Raw genomic sequence first — 22,240 nt, 5'->3', positions numbered from 1 at the left:
TGGATTATGACTTTTTAGGAACATGCAGGCATGTCAGCTTCATGAGCATTCCGGGAATTGTAGTCCAAATTGTTTTACTGAGGTCATTTGAACAATTTCAGTTCTTTGCAATAAAGCTGATGCAATAATATTTTGAAATGTAAAAGTTTTGCTGGATCCTTTTTTTGTTTTCTTTTTGCTTTTTTTCCCCCAAACTCTAAAAACCCTCCAACCAAACAGTGCAGATTGCTATCACTTGTGACGGAAGGACACTTTCAAAATGACTTGAAGCCACGTGTCATTTTCCTAGAGAAATGAAAACAATTTTGAAAACCTAATTGGTTTTTACATCAAGAGAGTTTTGTATTTGAATTTGGAGAAGAAAAACGCAAGGTGCAAAGTAAGGAATTAATTACAATGATTTCTTTCAGGAAGGGCATTGACATTTACTATACACATTTCCCCTTGGACTACAGCAAAAGTACATTATTTTTTACCTCCAATTCCTTTACTTTTTGATCCCGAGTATCTCCTAAATTGTCACTGCAAAATATAAAGTTACGATGTGAATTTAGATGTCATCTTTCATGAAAGGAAATAGTAGCTTTTTGAAATGTGTGAATAAGTAGAGCCTGAAATGAATTCTTTCTTATAAATAAGCTTTTGCCATATAAACTCAAGAAGGCAACTCGCTTGTTCAGTGAAATACTTTGAACTACACTTTTGTCATGAAAACAAACACAGGCTAAGGTAATTGCATTGAAAATTGAGTAAAGTTCCAGAGCTCCTTTCATTAAGCATCATGTACTTATTTACAGCATAACATAATTCATAAAATTTTATTACCAAATCTTCTTGTGGCATTTCCCCATTACAGTTCAGTAAAACCACCTACAAATTAACTACTGCTAATATAGACTTGTAGATTAATTCAACGGCTCAGACAAGAGTTCTTCAAAATAAGCTTTCTGCTCCAGACAGGTGTTGAGAATAAAAAGTAAAACCCATGTTAAAAATCAAATGACTGAATATTATCAGTATACAAACACACACACACATTAAAAAAAACAACCAACCAACCAAACAAACAAAAAACCCCACAAAAAACCTGTGACTTAATAACAGGGCTAATGGGCCAAAGGAAAAAAAAAAAACAAAAATCAAAGCTGGGTTGCTTATACCTGTATTTTATCCATAAACTCCTTTGCATCTCCATTTCTTTAGAAGCAGAGTTTCTTTCTGATTTCCTCACTTTCTCCTTTCTTATGGGAAAACTGTTTTTAAAGAGTGCTTATTAATAAAAAGTACTTATGTAATACTTTCAAAATTTGTTCATTTTTTTTTTGTGCATTCTAGGTCCAATCTCAGCCTTGATTGCAAACCAAACTATAACAGCAACAACTGGGACAAAAGGAAGAGAAAGGCAGCTGTGGAATTGCTGAACAAAATGAAAGTGAAAAATGATGCATTTTTTACAATACAGAAGTAATTTACTTCATTTTGACAACTAAATATGAAATGGCTAATAAAAATCACCACCATGTAACATACACTCCTTCCTCTTGACACATCTAATCTTCTTAGAGTCTCACATAAAGGGAACACATCTCTGAAAAGCAATCACTTCCTTAAAGAAGTCTCAAAGAGCAATAATTCCACACAACTGATCAAATGCAAGAGTACCTCATTTGATTAAATCTGTTGAGGAATTAACATTTGCAGGCTGCAATTACTAATTTGGAAGGCACTCAGGAGGACACCATTGCTCACAGTTTTCTGTTTTGTGATTTATATGCTGGAGGTCAGGATATCAGTTTTGGATATTCTTTCAAAGCCTGTGGAGTAGTGCCCTAGCATCATCAAACCAGGTTAATTAGTTACTTCATTATCAAACAATTTTCTACCTCAATTTTCCTAGGATCACTTCTGACCCAGTATTAACCCAGGTCAACTCAACCAAGCTTATGAAATCAAATGAGACTCATACTGACACAGGCTTCTCAGAGAAACTGTGGATGCCCCATCCCTGGAGGCATTCAAGGCCAGGTTGGATGGGGCCCTGGGCAGCCTGAGCTGGTGGGTGACAACCAGCCCATATCAGCAATTGGAGCTAGGTGACCTTCAAGGTCCCTTCTACCCTGGGCCAAACTATGATTTTATGAGACCATATAAGGTGGCTAGAGCTTTTCATAACTTTCCAGATCAAAGTATGAGCGTGGCCTTTAGGATCTCACATCAGGGAAGGTGGCTGTCTGGTAATTTTTGTTTCTCCTGTTTCCTCCTCTATTTTGGACCTCTGCATTACTTCTATACTTCTTTTCATGTTATTAAAGCCATTGTGCCCTTTCATTGTCTCAAGTGACAAACTAATTTCATGTCCATTATGAAGGACCAATCAGAGGCTAACTTTCTGTCTTTAATGATGTGTACTTGAACCAATGACCTTGAAGTGAAAGGCTGTGTAGGTCTTTAGCATTCCCTTGACATTCCTGGATCCTTTACTTGTCCAGACTATAAGCCAAACCTGTGTGCAAAAGGAACACTTACAATTTCTATTATGATCATTCTGCTGTGGCAGTACGCAGCCCTGGAAAAAATATGAATTATATAGTGCATGGGTTAGTAAAATTTAAATCAAGCAAATGTTTAATATTAAGCCATTTCATCTATTTCCAAAGTTAGGGAAATTTATTACAAAGTATTGAAATTGCACTTCAAGCCCTAAGGCTTGCAGTGTTGGAGCCTGCCTGATTAATGTAATTAAAGGAACAGCATAACTCAAAATTTATTAAAAATTAAATATATGTGGCCTTATTGTTTACCTCCAACTGACAGCATGATTTCTAGTTAAAAATTTGCACTGCTTACTATTTGACAAGCTGTTAAAGCATATCCCCCTTTTCTCCTGCTGTGCATATGGCTAAAAGAACAGAGGTTAAATGCAGCAATGGAAAAAATCTGGGAATTGTATTTTTGGTCACAGTGGCACTAAGTTCCCCATTCTCAGTTTTACCATTAGCAGTTGATGCCAAAGAGGTGGAAAGCTCATGGCTGGAGGGCATCAAGCTGGAGAAGGGTAGGAAAATGCTTCCACGGACAGAATATTCTTCCCTTCCATGATCACTTCCATGTCATATACTGTAGTTTTCAATCAGCAAAAACCCAGCTTGCAGGAGGTGCTGAGCTATATGTATCAGACTAAATAATGCTTAGCTTGTAATCATACTAATGTTCATTGATTGCAAAGCTGGTAAAGTTTACACTGCATAAAAATACTCTCTTGCACAGTGCTTGTGAGATGCTTGAGAGCCCATGACTAACAAATGCTGGCTAGCATACGAAGGGATCTCAGAAGTCCAGGCTTTAGGAGATGGAAATGTAATTTTCTTCCCTCTGGTAAAAAAAGCTTACATTTTTTTTCCTGCAAAAGTTGCCTGCATGACTCCATTCTCTCCTACAGTGATGCTGCATTTTATTTCAGCCAGTGTACTGATCAACAGCCTCTCCCAGAATAGAAGTTTAAAGGAAATGAAAAAAATGAAAAGAAGTTGGCAAATGTACTTATATATGCAAATTTCACGTTAACACAGTTATGCTTTCAAAATTATGGCAACAGCAATAGAATTCTGCTGCTGTGATCACGGATAATCAAAGCAAGGAGGAAAAAAGCCAGCACTAAAACATATTTCAAAGGTATGAAAGTCTTTACTGTTGTGCAATTTACATTTACTTCTATTACTTGAAATTTCCTTTTGTCTGTGTGATTAGAATTCAAATGCTTATGAAGTATATTAACAAATATAATTCCTGTTGTATTGCAGAAATACTGTAGCAGTCCTCTCTTATGTTGAGAACTAAGTAAATTCCTTAATTTACTACTGAAATACTAATCAAATTTAGTTAAAACATTTTGATTATGAACTCTTTGCTAAGGAATGAGCCATAAAGATGAACTAATACAGCACTTTTTACTCTGCTCACACATACACATACCACAAAGCCACTGCAGTATTTTATACAACTGTAAAGATGGGACGCATGCAAATTTGCAAGAACGCTTTCCCATTTAATCACCTACAGCTTGAGCACCAATTCTGCTATCAATACACACTAGGATAACGTTGTGCCTTTTTTGTATACCATCCCAGTAGGGTCCCTGAAATCATTTGGAGTGCTGTGAATTCCAGATACACAAATGGTATTGTCAATCATAATGGCATACTCAGAATTTACAGCAGAGAGCAGTTAAAGATGCATAGGCATTAAAAACCTTCTCGTAGGTGTCACATGATGAATTTATCCAAAGTTCTATATCTCAACAATTCCTTTACTTTTCACATTCAAAATGTTTTGCTGATTAGAAGTTACTGTTCCTTGAAGACTAAGTTCAAATCAATGTTATAATCACACTGGAGTCTCTATGCAACCTGTAATTCAATGATGTAAATTGGGTCTTAACCGGATGCTGATTTGAAAGCGTTAATTGGACCCCCAGGTAAAAATGAAGCTGCAGTACCCTAACAGCACTACCACTGTTTATTGCAGCACTGGGCACAACTTGGGTACTCTTAATGAGAACCTTTCCTTATTTCCCCAGCTATATTGATCTTCCTGGACTTGACACATGTATAACATTCTACAAAGAAGGCCTTTTATACAACTAAATGTCACAGAGCAAAGTTTAGTTGACGTTCATGCTATTTTTCTTTAGTCTTCACCCATTTTTCCCTAGTTAGTTTTGGCAGGAAGAGTAAGGGGAAAACAACAATTTTAAAAGCTGACTTCTATGTTTCTATATACACTGGAGTTATTGGCACCTGATTAAGCAATTACTTTTGCATCTAAATTTGGTTGTATTCTAACAGATAAATGGTAAGGAGGAAAGCAGGTTGTCTTTGTGATTGTTTATTCTCAACAAGACCAATTTGTGTTAGTCTGTGAAGTGGCAACTGTATTAAACTGGCAAATCAGCACAGAAAAAATTCTAGCATCTAATTCCCTATTGCCAGAGCGACCTACAGTTCCCTATTTAACACACCATATCTTCCTGGCTGTTCAATGTACAGTCTTTAAACTTTCCTAATTCTTAAGTAAGCTTCCTTAACAGACTTCTACACTTTATTCTAATGCATACCGTTTCTTCCTTATTAGAGTTTGTAATGTTCCCTCCACTATGAGAGAAAATAATAATCCACAAGACAAGTTCTCATTTTATCTTGAACTTGTCACATATTAATATTCTCCTACTCTGTCAGACCTGTAAGCTTGTCTAATGTCTGTTGTTTGTACCCAAAATTAACAAACTCTATCCACGCTGTATGGTTTTTCAGTTGCTCTGATTTTGATTATACATAATAATTTGTAATTTAAATTCACAGAAAGCGTGCCTATGTAGCAATGTGTTTTCCTTGTCAGTTTTAAAGGCTTGGCCTTTACTGACTGATACCAAAGCCCTGTTTTTTCTGCTCATTGTGAATTCCGGTAATGCCTGGACTGACCAATTACTTACAGTAATTTGATTATGCACCCTTTTTCTTTTATTATTTACCCATTTAACTGAGGACTGATCAGTTAGAGAGTCAATTAAATATGCTGCAATAAACCCAGTATGAATAAGAACAGCAGGAACTGAAGTCAAACCAGCAACAGATAAGAAACAGGGCGATAAGGCTGGAATCTTGTCTTTAACTTCTCTTATTTTTCTTGTGCGTTGCCATGCCAGGGTTCCAAACAGAAGGATATTACTTTAACATTCAGTAATTCAGAGAGCTGAATTTGCAAGCACAGCAGGGAGGGACAAAAAATAAAAACTTTGCAGTGGCAAAGTGAGCTACGTTTGCTCCTCTACTTCTATCCTGACAATTTCTTGATTTCTCAAACAACATTTGATTAAACAGAAACAAACATGACTGCACTTCGTCAATAGACTCAAGCGGTCAGTCTCAAAATAGACAGAAACATAAAGATTTTTTTTTAGAAATCCCATGGGCTTCACCACAATGCAAAACTGGTAGGAATTAAAGAAAAAAGAAGGAAGAAAGAAAGAAAGAAAAAGACAAGTCAGCATCCTAGCCTCTAGCTATTAGTAGCTTTTAACCTATGCCTACAGGGATAACAATAATGCTAAAATTGATAAAAGTCTCCAGCAACAAGCTTTAAGTGAGGGTAAAATCTTTAAGCATTCACTTGAAATACAGTTGTTACAGGTAATTTAACATTTCTCCAAATGCAAGTATTCAGCTTCATCCTAACTCCTGGAGAGCACAAAAAGCTGGCAAAGCATCTTCCTTAGAACAAAAGAAAATCATTACGAGTCCTAAATGTACAACAGATAGTGATGAAAATGATGAATGGATGCCATGAATACAAAATGAACACAAAGAAAAACTCTGAGAGAATCTTAGGCAGATATTCAAACCATAATAAATTCTACGGAACACTCCTATCATTCCTCAGTTTTATTAAAACAAGAGCAATATATGGAGTTTACAGACTTGGTTGCAAGGTATCTTTATTCACATCACACAACATTCAGTGAGTCTAAAGGATATAGACCCAAATTCCTGTCTGTTAGTGTCTGAAACTTCCCCCACAGCCTCGATCATGTCAAAATTCAAGCTTTCTCAAGCACAGGATGTTTTCACAACTCTGAGACCATATTTGGAAAGCCCTGCTCTAAATGAAGCATGCAACATTCATCTTTATCACTTAGAATCTATGCCATTGCCTTAGACTGTTTTCACGAGCCAAATCTGATATATAATGTCAAAATAAACTACTGAGCAATTGCAAAGAAGATATTGTTACTTCTGTAGTGTTACCTTAATAGAACAGAGCGACAGTAAAAGTTTTACCAAGTACACAGATTCTAACTTGAAGAAAACAGAGCATTAGCATGCAATACTTGCAAGATGCTCTCTGTAATGAAAGTAGTGACAGCATTTTCTGAAAGATGTTTTTATAGTATGGGTAGACCTTCCTGTAGAAGACATAAAAAAGATCAGAAGGGCCACTTGTCAGGAAAAAAAAAAAAAAAAAAAAAAAAAAAAAAGGAAATTCATAGAGATACCACCTTAGCATCTTAAGGCCAGCTAGAGATGCTGCCCATTTTTATAAGTAAGCAAAAGCAAAAACCAGGTATAAACGGTTAAGCATTCCTCCTCAGCTATTCTAAGTTAGTCAAGAGGACAGTCAAGATGACTTGGCTACTGAATTTCCAACAATGCAATGGGAAGCCAAAGCACAAAATGCTGCAGATCATACTGTTAATTGTAAAACACTCCTAAAGACTCCAGCTGCTGGCTTTCCAAGATGCCCTGAGGACATACAGTGTAGTCTACCTGTCCAATGCTGTTTTACTGAGTGCAGTATCTGGAAGTACATAATGAAGTCTTAGTTTCTTTAAGAAAACAGTGGATCAGTGGAAGACCCATAAAACATGAGATTAAGATAATGCTGATTACAGTTATCATTAAGAACTTGTCTCCTAAAACAGTGGAACAAGAGACAGGGAAACTCAGTGAGCTGGATCTGGTCATCAGCCCCACTTCAGAAGAGGAACAGAAGGTCAAAACATCTCCTTCCTCCATCATTAGCAACCTATCCATGAGTCCTGTTTCATTTTCAAATGACAAAAAACAAAATCAGCAGAGGAACTCGGTCATGGCCTCTGTCTTTGCTTGTGGCCTCCCTGACTCTTCTCTGCATAGCTGCACATAGGCTACCACTGCTCAGGCTTGTGACTATGCTCAGGTTTACGTTTTCCCTTTAGGTTCTCAATAGGTACAAGGAAAGAAGGACATGAGGAGGATTCTAAGCCAAGGTGTATGGCTCTCTCTCCTGAACCATTTGGCAGTTTCTTTCCATATTCCCAGTGCCCTATGATGATGTTACAACGTATTTGGCCCATCGTGAAAGAATCAGGCATTACTTCGTATAAAGTCTGTCTCTTTGCTGAATGTCTTCTCCATTTGAACCCTAATGAAAACATTCTGATTGATTACCCTGAACCGAAACGGTGCCAGAAGTCTTCCACAAGCCTCATATGTTACAAACAACAAATAAATACATATGTTGAAGAAAACAGTTGCTTTGTTAATGTTCTATTTACACAGCTGGGATCTTGGGAATTTTATCTATCTGTATATTCAGTAGGCAAGGGAGATTAATGTAAAGTGCCAGTTTGTAAGAGGAAAAAAAAAAAAAAACCTAGAAAAAGAAGGCTCCCCCTAATCTGTCTTTCTCGTCTCCATTCCCCATGCACCCGCATGCCTCCCCCGTAACCACAAAGTACGAAGTAACTGGAGAGGATTCTGCACAGACAGATGTAATTTATAACAAAGACAGGAAAAGGCAACCCTAACTCAGAGCTTGCTGCCCTTCCTATAAAGTTCACCTCCTTACCAAGAAAAAGCAGAGAATAATTTGTTTGGTTTCTGTACTCAACTCCTTTTTTTCTTTTATTGTAAGAAGTTTCCATTGTCCTTTTATGTTTTGATTATTGAGTAAGTTTAAAGACTTGCCAAATAGCCCAAGATTGTTAACAGACCACCACTATTTAACTTTGAATGCTTTAAAAAAATAAAGGCAGAGTTCACATTAATATTCTATGCCCTCATTTTATTTATTATCTTTTCTTTGATACTTAAACAATTTTCCTAGCTGAGGTTTATTAAATGTAAGCCTAAGTAGCAATACAAGTTACCTCACATATGAAATGCACAGCCAATAAAACTCAGCTTTCTAATTAGTAACACTGTGTTTTGCCGAGGGTAGCATATTTATAGGAAACTGAAAGATCATTTTATGAATCAAATATTCAAATACATTGGAACTAATGTTTAGTTAAAATTCTTCATATTGTATCTTATGACAAGTAATAAAATTAAAGGTGAAAGTAGAAGACTTCAAATGCACCAAAAAGTTTTGTATAAAAGGAAGTTTAAGTGTCTTTAAAACTTATCTGTTATTTAGACTAGAATACATTCATCTTCTCATAAAACCAACCAAAGGATAAAAAGTTATTAAAATGTGTATTGATTATAAATCATTACAGTAAGGAAATGCCACGCTATTTATTTATACGAATAATGTCACAATTGTATTCATAACATAAGGTCACAAGATGTATGAATTTGATACATACAGATGCACCCAAGGGGATACATTCCCATGGAGTATTACGTTACTTGTCCATTCCACAGATACTTTTAAGAGCACAATTTAATCTTTAAGATGATGAAAACCTGGAGATTAAAGTCGTGGGTGCAAAAATAGTTGTGTGCTGCAGTGTAAGCTTATGGATTTCTACCCACCAGTTAATAGAAAGCAATACTGAAAAACTGGGAAATATGGGAAACTGGTCCAGCAAACCAGTCACCAATGTCTTCACACTGGACCAGCAAGTATCCAAATGATACCTATCTGTCCTCAGGTAATTTGCTTAAGCACTTTAAAATTTGCCCAAGTCCACATTTCAGCCAATTGCATTGCCTTACATTTACATACCTAGAAATATTGATCCATAAATGTTTTTTAACATGCTATAGTCTTACAACGCAGCAATTAGTCTTCTGGATCTTATACAGCTCTGATAAGAAAGAAAAAAAAGCCCTTAATGCTGTTATCTCTTCCAAATCAAAGCCTACAATTCCTACTTGGTCTGCATTCCGGCAAATAAATACGCCATTATTGCTGCTATCAGAACCATTCATGTTAACATCCACATACACGGAGAAATCAAGTCACTTTCTAAGTAATTAAAAAAAAACCACACAGCACATCTGTGTATATGTAAATCCCTGCACAGTTCCAGAAATGTTTCACCACCAGCAATTTAAGGTTTTTTCCTCTCTGCCCTATTTAACATCATACAATCAAAAATGCAATGCTCCAACTACTACTATACAACTGAAACAAAAATGATAAGCCTCAAATCCACATATACATATTTTCTCTAGTTTCTTCAGCTTTTCATCCTCCAGAGTGACAAGCAGTGTGACCTCAGTCAATTCCCAGTTTAACTCTGCATATCTGAATAGATCCACCAAAACAAAATTTTACGAGTACTCAAAAAGAGGTATTTGTGTATCTCCAGTGCTGGTAACTGAGCATAGCAAATTCAGTCCTTGTAAAACAAGAGAAGTTTCTAATGTGCAAGATATGCTTAAAATATTCCAAGTAATAATGCATACAATCCCAACAGACATCACTTTTCATTCAATGTAATCACAAGACCTTCAAGATCCCTCTGGTTATAGCCATAGCAAAATTCAAGATCAAAGGACCGAATCTCAGTTATTTTTGTCACCAAAAACCACTGGCTCTCCAGCTGCTTATTTCAGTAATCAGGTCTCTGGTACGCCACACTTCTGTAGCGGACATCAAAAATTTTCCCTCAGACATCAAAAGCCCAAGTACCAGTTCGCTAGATTTAAACATTCATAATTGTAACATAATAACATCCTACTCCTGGAGCTGCAGTTTTCATCTTCATTGTAGTAAAGGCTTGAGGGACAAATTTTGAAGGAAAAAATAAATAAGGACATGGAAATTAAAGAAAAATGGGATACAATGTGATGTGGGTTTATCAAAGTTACGTGATGCCAGACTGATTTCAGAGTTTACTTAATATGATAATCTATTTTCTAGACAAAAAGAATGTGTGAGACACGATGAATGCATGGGAGGCAAGGAATATCATACAGATGGGACTGAATGACCTTGAAGAATATTCACTCTTGCATTTAATGAGAAATTGTGTGGTGACATTGTTGGGGCACAGTTTTTAAAAATCTGCAGTGCACTGAGAGTACCTCAGCTGGAAAACACAGTGATAAAGGAAAAGCAGAATAGCAGATCTATGACAAGAGAACCACATGATACAGTTATGAAATGTGTGACTGATTCTAGGACACATGTAGATTATTCCCAAAGAGAAGAAGAAAGCAGTATTATCATTGTACAGGGTCTTGCTTTTATCTCAGCAACAATACTATGTGCAGTTTGGTCACTTATGCTCAAACAAAACTAATTTAAAGTAGAACAATTACAGAAAATGACCAACGGGATGACTAAAGGCTGCTGTGTACGTAAGAATGCATATAACAAAAAGCCCGTCTTAAAAACAAAGATTAGGGAAGACTGGCTTTTCGAATTTAGCTAAATGAAGGCTGACAATAAGATTGCTGCCTCTTTATATGCTAGAAAAATAAACACTGTGAACCGAACAAGATCTAAAGGTCAATACTGGCACTAATTGGCACATGGATAAGTACATATAAGCCTGCTGTGAATACATTTAGACTGGAAATTAAAAGTTTTAGAATCATTACAGCAATCAGGCTCCAGAGCAGTTTTCTAACTGGAACGGCAGAGACATAAAAAGTTAACTTCTTAAGCTTGATTTAGAAACATTTCTGAAGAGGATTATATATGTTTGCCTACAAGAAGGCAGCAATAGATCTGAAAATCGCAGAGGTCCTTTCCAGTAGTATGCTCTTATTTCCTTTGAACTAGTCTTGATATCTTTGCTATGCTAATATTTACAAAACAAAGCTACAGTAAATCAACTCGGCGGTTTATAAGCATTACAAATATTTGAAACCTTCGAGCTTTAAAAAGCACGCACTCTATTAGCTAGGGAATGGGTCTCTCTAGTGTGAACCGATACTCACAGAAATGTTCTGGTTTCATACATCCTTGAAATAGAGTTCTCAAGAAATCACTGAGCAAATTTGTTTAAAAAAATGATTGGTTAACCAAACTAAATGTGCAACACCAAATGAGAATTATATATCAAAGTGAAGTCCCAGACTTCAGGACTTTTGCCGTGAAGAAAGCTTAATTTGCTTTCAAATAGTATATAGTTTCAAATAGTTCTTCCTATTCGTGGAAGGAATTTTGGTTCAAACTTACAACCCAGGAGGTAATAACAACAACAGCAACAAAAACCAATCAACTAACAAGAATAAAAAAAGAAAAATCCCAACCAATCAACCAAACAAAATAAAATCCACCCACATTTGTGTAAAGACTAGACATGTTCCAAAAGCTTAATGTTTCAGAAAGTAAGAGTACATGGAAAGGCAGCATTAATGGAAACTGTTTTGGAGTTGTAAGTACCGGGGATGATACTTAGTGACTGCTATAATACTGAGTCTGCACTGCCATTAAACTTAATCTTCAATATTTTTATTGCAACCTGACCCACTATGACATCTCTAAAGAAAATTACATTGTACACTACTACTTCAAGAAGTCAAACTTAGCTAGTCATCTGGGCCATAAAATAGCAGATTACTCCATCAGGCTTGCTAAAGCAGCCAGGAATAAAACTAGATTTACCAACCACATTATTTTTATTAGGAAATGTTTCAAAGCAGACATAATCCCAGAAGACCTTAGACTCATTCTATCCAAAAATACACAATGGAGAGCAGCAAAAAAACATGAACTGCAGTATAAGATACAATTTGTAAATCTGGAAAAAAAGAAAAAAAGAAAGAAAAAAGAAAAAAAAGGGCAGCAATGCCTCACCCTATCAAAGCAAAATAAACTAGCTGGAAATAGAAAATAATAAAAACTTCTACAAAATTCATGTATTAACAATTTAAACATTTGTTAGAAGATCTGACATGTTAATGGGTGTTGCTCCATTGAATCCCTCCACATCAAGATTTAATCTGTACTCAGTTTGCTTTCTTTGAATTTGCAGGCTAATATAAGAGCACTAAAATCACAGCTAGAGGGCAAAACCTCCAGAAAGGATAAAAGGTAGAAACGTTATTTTTAAAAATAGCATTCTTTAAGATCTGTGGTATGTTAGTCCTACATGCATTTTAATTTGGTTATAGTCACAGTCTCACTAAAGCTCTGTTTCTTCTGTTGTCCTTTTAAATGTAGGGAACCACTCATAATAGTAACAAAGCAAACAAACAAAAAAGCAATGAATTTACTTGGCAATCTTAACACATCTTATTATCTTCCTGTACTGTTGTGTTTTCTAACTGGTATATGTGCATATGTAATATATAGGTCTTTGTAGATCTGGAGTGAATGAGAAGTAAGGGATTTGATAGCTGGAAATGCAATTTTAAATTTTAAAGACTGCCAAACTAGGTTAGATTTATGATGTGTGTTTTATCATCTAAGTAAGCCTTCATTTCTTTCAGTGTTAACCTTTTTTTTTCCTAGGCAGTATGATCACCTCAGGCAGTTTGATTTAAAGGCTTTAGCCAATGCAGAAATATATTTAAATTAGCCATTCATTTGTTCCTTTTTTTTCTTTCTTCCTATTTTTTTTTTTTAATTTAAATACTGCCTGTATTTCACAAAGTTGGCTTTATTATGCTAGCTGCATCAAACTCAGAATATTAATCAGACTATGAAGCTCCACTAATTACATGCCATATTTAAGTAACTTAGATTTTGTTAAGTGGCAAGCCCATAGATATTGTATGCATAATCTAACTCAGTTTTGAGTCATTTCCCTTTTCTTGTCTGATTTTATTCTGCACAGGAAACAACAGGGTCATTTGGAAATAAATGCAGTGAAAGATCAAAAAGGAAATCTGATTGAGAACACTGTATAATTGTCCACACCAGAGAAAAAATAAAATTCAATGGGCGTATAATCCATTGCTACAAGATTTAGCTGGAAAACACATACCATGGCTTCTATGAAAGGATATTCATTACAACAGTAAGGATTGCTTTTATTTGCTGTAGTTGAATCTCTTGTAAAGATGCAGGTTTTCATATTAGGCTAGTGGGCTTTTATTCAGTAGGTAATATGTTCAGCACACATGGAACACAAATTGCTAAAGCAAGCCATCTCAGTTGGAGCAAATCTTGTCTCCAAGTCATCACTTGCAAAATAAGATAATACTGATTAAGCTTTTAGAATACAACACTACTTCTGATTTGGGAAAATGTGGTCATTACAATTTACTGCCTCTTATTCCAAAAGAACAGCTTTTATTGCTGAAGGTAATGTTAGCAGCAGTGAGTGTAGGAGTTAGAAAACATCTAGCTGTTTGCTATGGTATGTCTACAGAGGCTTTATTTTTATTTATTTATTCTAAAGATGGTGATCTACATAGCAAGACAACGGTCAACCTTTCATCACAGATTTATCAACTACTTTTAGCACGCAGATTTCCCCGACAAATCTCCAGTCCCTTCTGCTTGCTGAGCACATGCACTGCAGAGCACATGACTCCAGGCGTGCTCTGCTGTAGCCATGTGCATCAAACCACATCTGACCCTCTAACTTGTCAGGCTTTGACCTCTTCATCTAAGGGACTGGAAAACTAGAAGATAACTCTCCTTTTTCACAGATAAGTATTTCTACCAAAAGAGAGCTTTGAGTCTATGCTGGGTTCAACACTCATCACATTTTAGCATATTAAACAAGACCAGATAATGCCATAAATTTGTATAAATTTGTGTAGCTTTGAAGTGCTAAATTGTAACTTGCTAAAGAACAATATTCACCCTAATGAAATAACTCTACACATATATAAGTACTGATCATCTTAGATGTTACATGGCGGTTGGACAAATTAAAAGAGTCTCCATGATGGGACTCAAAATACAAGACAGTTTAAACCAAACTGATGCATAGGTGAAAAAAAAAAAAGCACAAAAGCCAGAAGAGAGCAGCAGCCAAAAATTGTCATGAAGTTACATTTAAATTATGCTTATTCCTTTATGGATTACCACCAAAATCCTTCACAGAAACACATTTCTGCTATTCCATAGTGGAAGCTCTACCTTCAGTAGAGGTGGTACTTCCAGCTGAGCAGAGTAGGAATTTTCTGTGGCTTCAAAACTGTGCCACTGTATGCAGATTGTAGACAGTGAGAAAAGAACATCTACAACTGATACCTTGCGCAGATTTACTCAAGAAATTATGTAATCAAAGCCTCATTAAAAATCTATCAATTGGAAAGCTGTAGACAACCATCAATCTTAGCTAACATGAAAAAAAACAAAACAAAGCAACCTTGGCAGCACAATGTTGAAGTCCTGCTCTACTTGCTTTTTCAGTTTTGCTGACGATTTCAGGAAAGCGAGAATTTTGAGCCACTTTACAAATAACCTCAGAATAACTCACACGTAAAACAAAGCTATTTTAAAAGTGACATCGGAAGAAATTATTCCACATTGTTTATAGATCCGATCCACCAGCTAAATGTGCAAAAAAACATTTTCCAATGTGCTAACTTAACTTCGCTATGAACCGAAATGCTAAAATAGGTGCCAAAAAAGAAATTACACTACCATACCTCTCAGAGTAACCACTTGTCTCCTAAATTACGAATGTAAATTCTTTTTGATGTATGGGAACATATATCATCAAAATGCACCATCAGACTAAAGGAAGGTGCATTTGATGAACTGAACCTGTCTGTTTGATTTAAGACCACATCCTGAGTCAACACATTTTTCTGTGCATTTTTTCACAACGCAGTTATAAAATATGACAAAGTTTACAGTGAAGCCAATTCACTGTTAACACTATTCTCAAAATGCAGGATTTCTAGCTGGCTTATTTCTCTATAATGAGTATATTTAGCTGTTGGTGACCAATGTGGGTAAATAAATATGGATAAATTGTGGATACATAAATATCAAGACTGTGGTCAGACTCACGCTTGGTACACAAACTTTTCTGATTTTGATTGCTGATTACTACATAGAGCCAGACTCATGCATTGCTAATTCAAATGACACGCACTAACTTAAATATACATACACAAAAGTATTGCTGATTTAATACAACACTGTAACCAAGCATTGCATTTACACTTTTTTGAAATTCAAAATTAATTTTGAATTTGAGGATCAAAACATCTTACTTACATTCTTTAATCAGCCATTTTACGTTAGTAATGAAGTAATGTTGACATGAAGTTGCTTTGAGCAATACAAAACATATGCCAGAGCGCATTCATTAAATAACTCTACATAATGAATTCCATCTATATAAATGATTTACCTCATAACTTATCACATGTTCCTCTCTAGGCCTGTGGAAGATATGTTGATACAATTTATAGAGTCGAAATAAGCTGGAAAAGAAGGGAAAAAATAAATTTCTAGAAGGGCAATATTACTTAAAATTTTGTTACACTAAAAGTCACTCTCCAAAACAGTTACACTCCAAATGTTAGGAAGAGGTTGGTTAACTTCAGTAAACCTTTGTTTAACTTCAGCTACAATATGCAGTGTGTTTAATTTATGGGATTTACTTTTAGATTGCTGTAGGAAATACAGTACAATACATCTGCTTTCTTTTACCAAATCAAACTCTGAGAACACTAAGTTCTTCTTAGAAAAAAAAGTAATTTCTGAAACACTTATTACCAGGATACTCATGCCTTTAATATCAGCAATGGTGAACAAGCAGGAAACAAAGCCAAATGACCTCGCAGATTTTGGGCTGCTAGTCCAGCAATCAAGTTTGATGTTGTAAGACCAAAATGAGAAAGAATGGAAGCATTTATTCTCTCAAGATCATGTTTCAAAATCAGTGTATAATTTTCTCAAAGAAAAGCTAGAAAAACAGATTGGCATGCTGCAGTTTTGCATATTACACCAGAAGTAACAAAGTAGACCATCACAATGGCCTAAAATACTTATTTTCCTTAAAACATATATGGCTTTCCATTTCACGCTTTAAATATTACTCCTTGTTTCCTTTCCTTGTGATCAATGATATGGTATGATTTTAATCAAAGGCTCACTTTCTCACAGTCCATCTGTTACAATTACTTTTTTCACTTAAAATCACAATGCAGAACTTCTGGCTTCTCTCATGTCATTCTGACATATGATTTAAAACACAGCTCTACGATTTCATAGCAAGTTCAGGTTGAAGAATGATCCTAAATTTATCACACTCCTCTGATATACCCATGAAGGATATGGCAAGGTTTTCATAGAATGTCAGTCACTGGTTCCTACGCTTTGTGGCTAAGGATAGGTCACGGGCTCGTTTAGGTTTTTTTTTCCCCCAAGAGAGTCAGTATGGCTTTTTCTAGCCAGCATGGCAATACCTCTCTGCTCAACACTTGCAAGTCCACATCTGGAATACTGAGGCATGTTTTCAATTGGGTTTTGACTAGAGGCCTCCATACATCTTTTCCAACCTGAATATCTCTATTAGTCTGTGCAAGTAACTATTACAACGTGTGCAATTACCTAACTAAGGACACTGCTGCTAGATACTGGATACTCTTCAAAGTCACCTCTCAAAAGCAGGGCAGTGCTCTGCTTCTACAGTGCTTTGGTCTGCAAGGTAACTGCCAGTACAGAGACAGCACACACGCACACTGACAGTCCTTGTCAGAGGATGTCTACCAACATTTTTAAACCTATGCTTTTATCTGAATACTTTTAGAGTAGCTCCTCCCTGCTTTGCTGTATGTATCTTGAATAGAGAGCCAGAATAATCCTGGCTTGGTCAGGGATATATGTGAATTTCAAATTTTACCGGGAGCATAAGTATGATGCTCCAATCCAATGTTTTCAAGTTTTTCAGTTCTTTTTTTCTCTTTTAAAAGATCAAAGTCAATCTCGTGATAGGTGCAGTACATGCTAGAAAAGATATATATTCTTTACAGTAAGATTTCTACAGTAAATGTATCACAATCCAAGTAGTTCTAAAAGTTATCACAAAATCCTGGTCAAAGTATTAAAAGTAGAAGCACTGGAGGAAGAGCAGGTAGAACATTTCCAAGTCAACAATAAGTGTTTTGAAGCATTTGTTAACTACAAAATAGCTAAGCTTTTTTGGGGGTGAAATACTTCAGAAATATACTATTGAAAATGTGTTTACAGTACCCCATCCAGGCACAAAAATAATCCTGGGAGGTTCTTCAACATGTGATGGTCCCTGAAGCTCTTATGGAACCAGCCCCTGCAGCTGCCAACCTGGCTGGCTGCCCCACACCACTGGGACTCTTCCATCACCCTGCAGCCATGCACCCAGCACAAGTGATAGCAAGGCTGGATCAGCCTGTGCTTGCAGAGAGAGAGGCTGTTGTGCTGGGACGTGGGTGTCTGAAATCCAATCCTGGCTCTGGAAGGAAATGAGAAAACCACCTGGGGGAGTCTGTGTTCAGCACACACCACTTTAGCTGAGGGTCCTTCCTTGAGTCACCACCTTTACTTACATGGTGCTGTCAGCCACTATCACAGTACCACAAAGCGCTGCAGACCAGAGATGATTTGCTCTAATGTAAGCAGAGCTGAAGAGCCAACTAAAGGACAGTGGTGGTCCTTGAAGCCCTTGAGAGCAGCTCAGAATTCAAAGAGCACAAAGGTGGCATTGCCTTCCTCTCTTACATGACAGGTATACATTTTGCAGCACAGTTAGTTAAATGCATCCATGAAACTTTCAAATACATTTGTGCCCACATGGGTGCAGACATTTTTCAACATATGTACAGATGCATTTCTTTCTGTGAATTATTATGGCAGCCTCATTGAACATTTGGCTCTTTAAGAGCCATATAAAAGTTTTATTCTACAGTTGCATTTAATTCAGCCAATTAGCATTTCTGAAAAAACAAATTTGATCACTAACTTGAATAAGAAATTTGGCTACCATAAACTATAAGTTATCTTCCTCCAACCCAAAACACACAGGTAATTAAGTTGCTATGGTATTTGCCATTTCATTTGCAATACATATTTACTGCAGTATTTCACCCAATAATTCCTGCCATGTTTCAGTGGAAATAGAAGAATTTGATTATGAACTATGTTTCAGTGGAAATGACTCTGATAAAGTAATGAAAATATGTGTATCCATGCACTCACATGCCTATTAGTGGCAAAAATCTAATAGGGAGTCTTTGAAAAAGACAAAGAAAAAAAAATATATGAATATCACAGACATACGAGAAATAAGATCCATCTATTTCAAACCGTACTGACAGAACATAACATTTTAAAATGAGTTCTTTTATTTATTCCAGTGCCTTGGAAAGAAGCCAGATTGAGAGCAGCTGAAAATAGTACTTTCCCTTAGACTTTCTAACTGTGTTATCATATTCTTTATGGACTGTGTTGCACATAGAGATAATTCACAGTATTTCAAAAATATAAATTTTGGCTTTTGGTGATCCTGAATTTATTTTTATTTTTTCAAACAACTCTGTTTTGATCTGGCCCCCTTAATTCTATATAAATGAGAGAATTCTTCCCTTTAATACCCTTTAAATCAAATCACATCAAATATACATCAGTATTTATTTTAAAACCATAGCGTAGTTTCTTTCTTCTATCATGAATTCTGTAAAATGCTTTCTTTTTGTTTGTATCTGTTATGAACAATGAAGAGCCTTCGCCAATATTTTCAGCAATTAAACAAAAAATATTTTACTCATGCAAAGTAAGATCCTTAAGAATAGAACTTCTTATGATGTCATATGAGAATATGAAGGTGATTAATGATGACATATTTTCCTAGCTCCAATGCTTCCTGAAAGAAAATGTCAAGAGCTATGATGATGTGTGTTTGCTGCAGGATACAAGATAAAAAGATAACTGTCACCTTTCACCAAACCTGAAGGTATCATTAGTGTTGCTACACAGTTTGTGCCGATGTGATTAAGCATTTGTCCCCATTTCCATTATAAATCCCATGGGTTTATAGCTCACCTGTAAAAATGTGATCTGAACTAAAACATGTCATACTATCTTGAGTAGAAGAAAGCTATAGACTTATCATTTTAAATTAAAGGAAAAAAAAAATTGAACAAGAAAAAAATGCTGAAGTAATACATTAATTTGAGTTCTATTATAGCTCAGTCAACTGAATTCATCAAGTTCAAAATACAATCGCATAAAAATCATGCTGATTCAGTTTCTCTTTAGAAAAAAAAGTACTCAAATGACTCAAATGACAGATTATAGAAGGTGGATATATACAGTACATTTCATAGTTTGTGCATCTATAAATACATCTATATGTATGTCTGTATATCCATAACCTTGCAACAGCATGTACTTCTGATAAATTGAGCAGTTTGAACATCGTATCACGTCCGGTGGCCAGAATACTGCTGCTGCTAAAATATTGCATCCTGATTGTATTCTTGTTGATTTAATACTTCAGCAGCAGTAGGATGTAATTCTATTCCAGGATGAAATTCTTGAGCCCATGAAGGACTTATTTATGGATAAGGTCTCCTTTAATAGATAATCTACGCAAGAGTCATAGAGATCCTATCTGGAAATGACATTTGTTTCAAATAAATACACAAAAGGCATAGACAGGAAAGGAGAAGTAGAAGAAGTTGAGTGAGACTTGGCTTAGATGCCAATTTTCCTTTTAGTTTAGGGTTCGTACTTGGCAGGACGTTGGTTTGCCTTGATATAGAAATTTGACATTTAAAAAGATGCTCTCGTTTCATATGGGAAAATCCTGAAGTTCTTTTTACTCTCAATGAAAAAAAAAAAACCACCAACCTAAATGTTGCTAACAACAACAAAAAGCCACAAACAGAGCACCACCTCTCAGCTCAGGAAATGGACTAAATGGCAATAATACAATATGATGCATAAACAAATATTGCAGTTCTATCTTTTCTATTTTCCATCTTTTCTTGGCTGCAGATGTTCATGGGTAACACAATAGGCTGAGGTACCATTCTGTTCACTCTGTACTGAAAACAGCAGTATATGATTATAGTCACTTTCCTAACCATTGTACTTCAAAGGATAAAAGTTTATATATATTCTACATTTTTCTTTTTTTATATACTAGAGGTAACAGTTTATATGGAGAGATGTATGATTGGCTACACTCTAACCATTCTTTTCTCTCTAATTATCACCAACGATTTCTGAATTTATATATTTTTCTGTGTCTGTTTAACAACTGACACTTGTCAAGAAATCTTTTCATGTAGACAATGGACTTAGGCTAACTTTGAAATACGTTTTTACTACTCATACTGATTTACCACGGCTTTAATTCCATATAGTACAGAACTTTAAGCCAGATAACAAGTTCAATACAACTAACGAGACCACAGAAATACTGAAAATTGTAAATGAGATCTAGGATATTATTCAGCTGGTTGGTATCCAGAATTAAACAGCTTTAAAAACAATAATAGTCTCTATAGATTGCTCTCCCTTTTCCTTAAAATTGCTCAAACCAAACCTCAGATCAAATATTTTCAGCATAATCCTGTATCAAGACATTGGGCCTTAATTGTGAATTTTTCATTCTTCCCCACTTTTTAAGTTTTGTGTGTGCAGCATATTGGCATACTATGAACATATTCAATTAAACCATTTTAATTTATTTTATCATCAGATTTTCCACAACATTAAATCACTCGAATAAGAAACAATATATCCTGGAGTAGTACCTCATATTCATGTGATCAATGATTGCTTTGGCTTGGTCAGTGTTGAAGGCATCCAAGTCACCACTTCTTTCTGAATCAGTTTCTCCTATTCCAGACATTGCTCTTCCAAGTTCCTTTACGTTATCTTCTAAGGACATATGTCTGTCTGCAAAGTAATTCCAAGGAACAAAAAAACAAGTATAAACATAATAGTATCTTTTAAAGCATATTCTGAAATGTAAGCAGTTCTATTATGAGCCACATGAAAACAGCAGTCAAACATTTTTGTCTGTTCCTATTATTCTTATTAATAAATGAATTAAAATTCCAGCACAAAATCACTGGTGGATCCTCATGATAGATGTTTAAGATGTAAGAGGTTGGTTTTTTATGCATGCAGAGACAACCACAGACTGATGATGTAAATTCAAGATGCATTTACTACAATATAGTAACATTCTTTAAAATTAACTACTGTTTTTGTACAGTAAAATATGTTTTTCTGACCATATTCCTTACTGTAGAAAACAGTAATATAGGAATAGATTATTTAAAAGGTTAGTGAATTTTTAAATACTTACAGTCATAATTCATTAAATATGAACATGCCTAATCTTCGTGCTCCATCATTTGCACCTCTCAAAATAGATAATTACCTTACAGTTCTAACTTGAAAATCAAAACCAAATGCTAAAACAGTTATGAACTAAAATTTATATCCTTTTGATAAAATGCCCTGGCAAAAATCTTGAAATACATCAGTGTTTGCTGATGCTTCTGTTTAAAGATTAATGATTCATTTTTCTAATTTGTGTACACTGTATACCATAAAAAAAAAAAAAAAAAAAATAATAATAATAAAAAAAGCTAAGTTAGAATCACAATTT

The 22,240-nt window shown here is 35.4% G+C and overlaps 1 protein-coding gene across 1 annotated transcript in view; it reads right to left on the bottom strand.

Annotated features, from left to right (window-relative positions):
- Positions 1 to 22,240, bottom strand: part of CABCOCO1 (ciliary associated calcium binding coiled-coil 1) — a 52,458-nt gene that overhangs the window by 17,636 nt on the left and 12,582 nt on the right. The window contains exons 4-5 of the mRNA XM_072340601.1: positions 21,375 to 21,519; positions 15,983 to 16,055 (exon numbers count right to left, since the gene is read on the bottom strand). Of these exons, the coding sequence (XP_072196702.1) occupies positions 15,983 to 16,055; positions 21,375 to 21,519 (218 nt within the window). The remainder of the gene's footprint in view (positions 1 to 15,982; positions 16,056 to 21,374; positions 21,520 to 22,240) is intronic.

Source organism: Excalfactoria chinensis, chromosome 6, assembly GCF_039878825.1.
Source record: "Excalfactoria chinensis isolate bCotChi1 chromosome 6, bCotChi1.hap2, whole genome shotgun sequence".
Taxonomy (NCBI): Eukaryota; Metazoa; Chordata; class Aves; order Galliformes; family Phasianidae; genus Excalfactoria; species Excalfactoria chinensis.
This window is presented reverse-complemented; position numbering and strand designations above follow the sequence as displayed.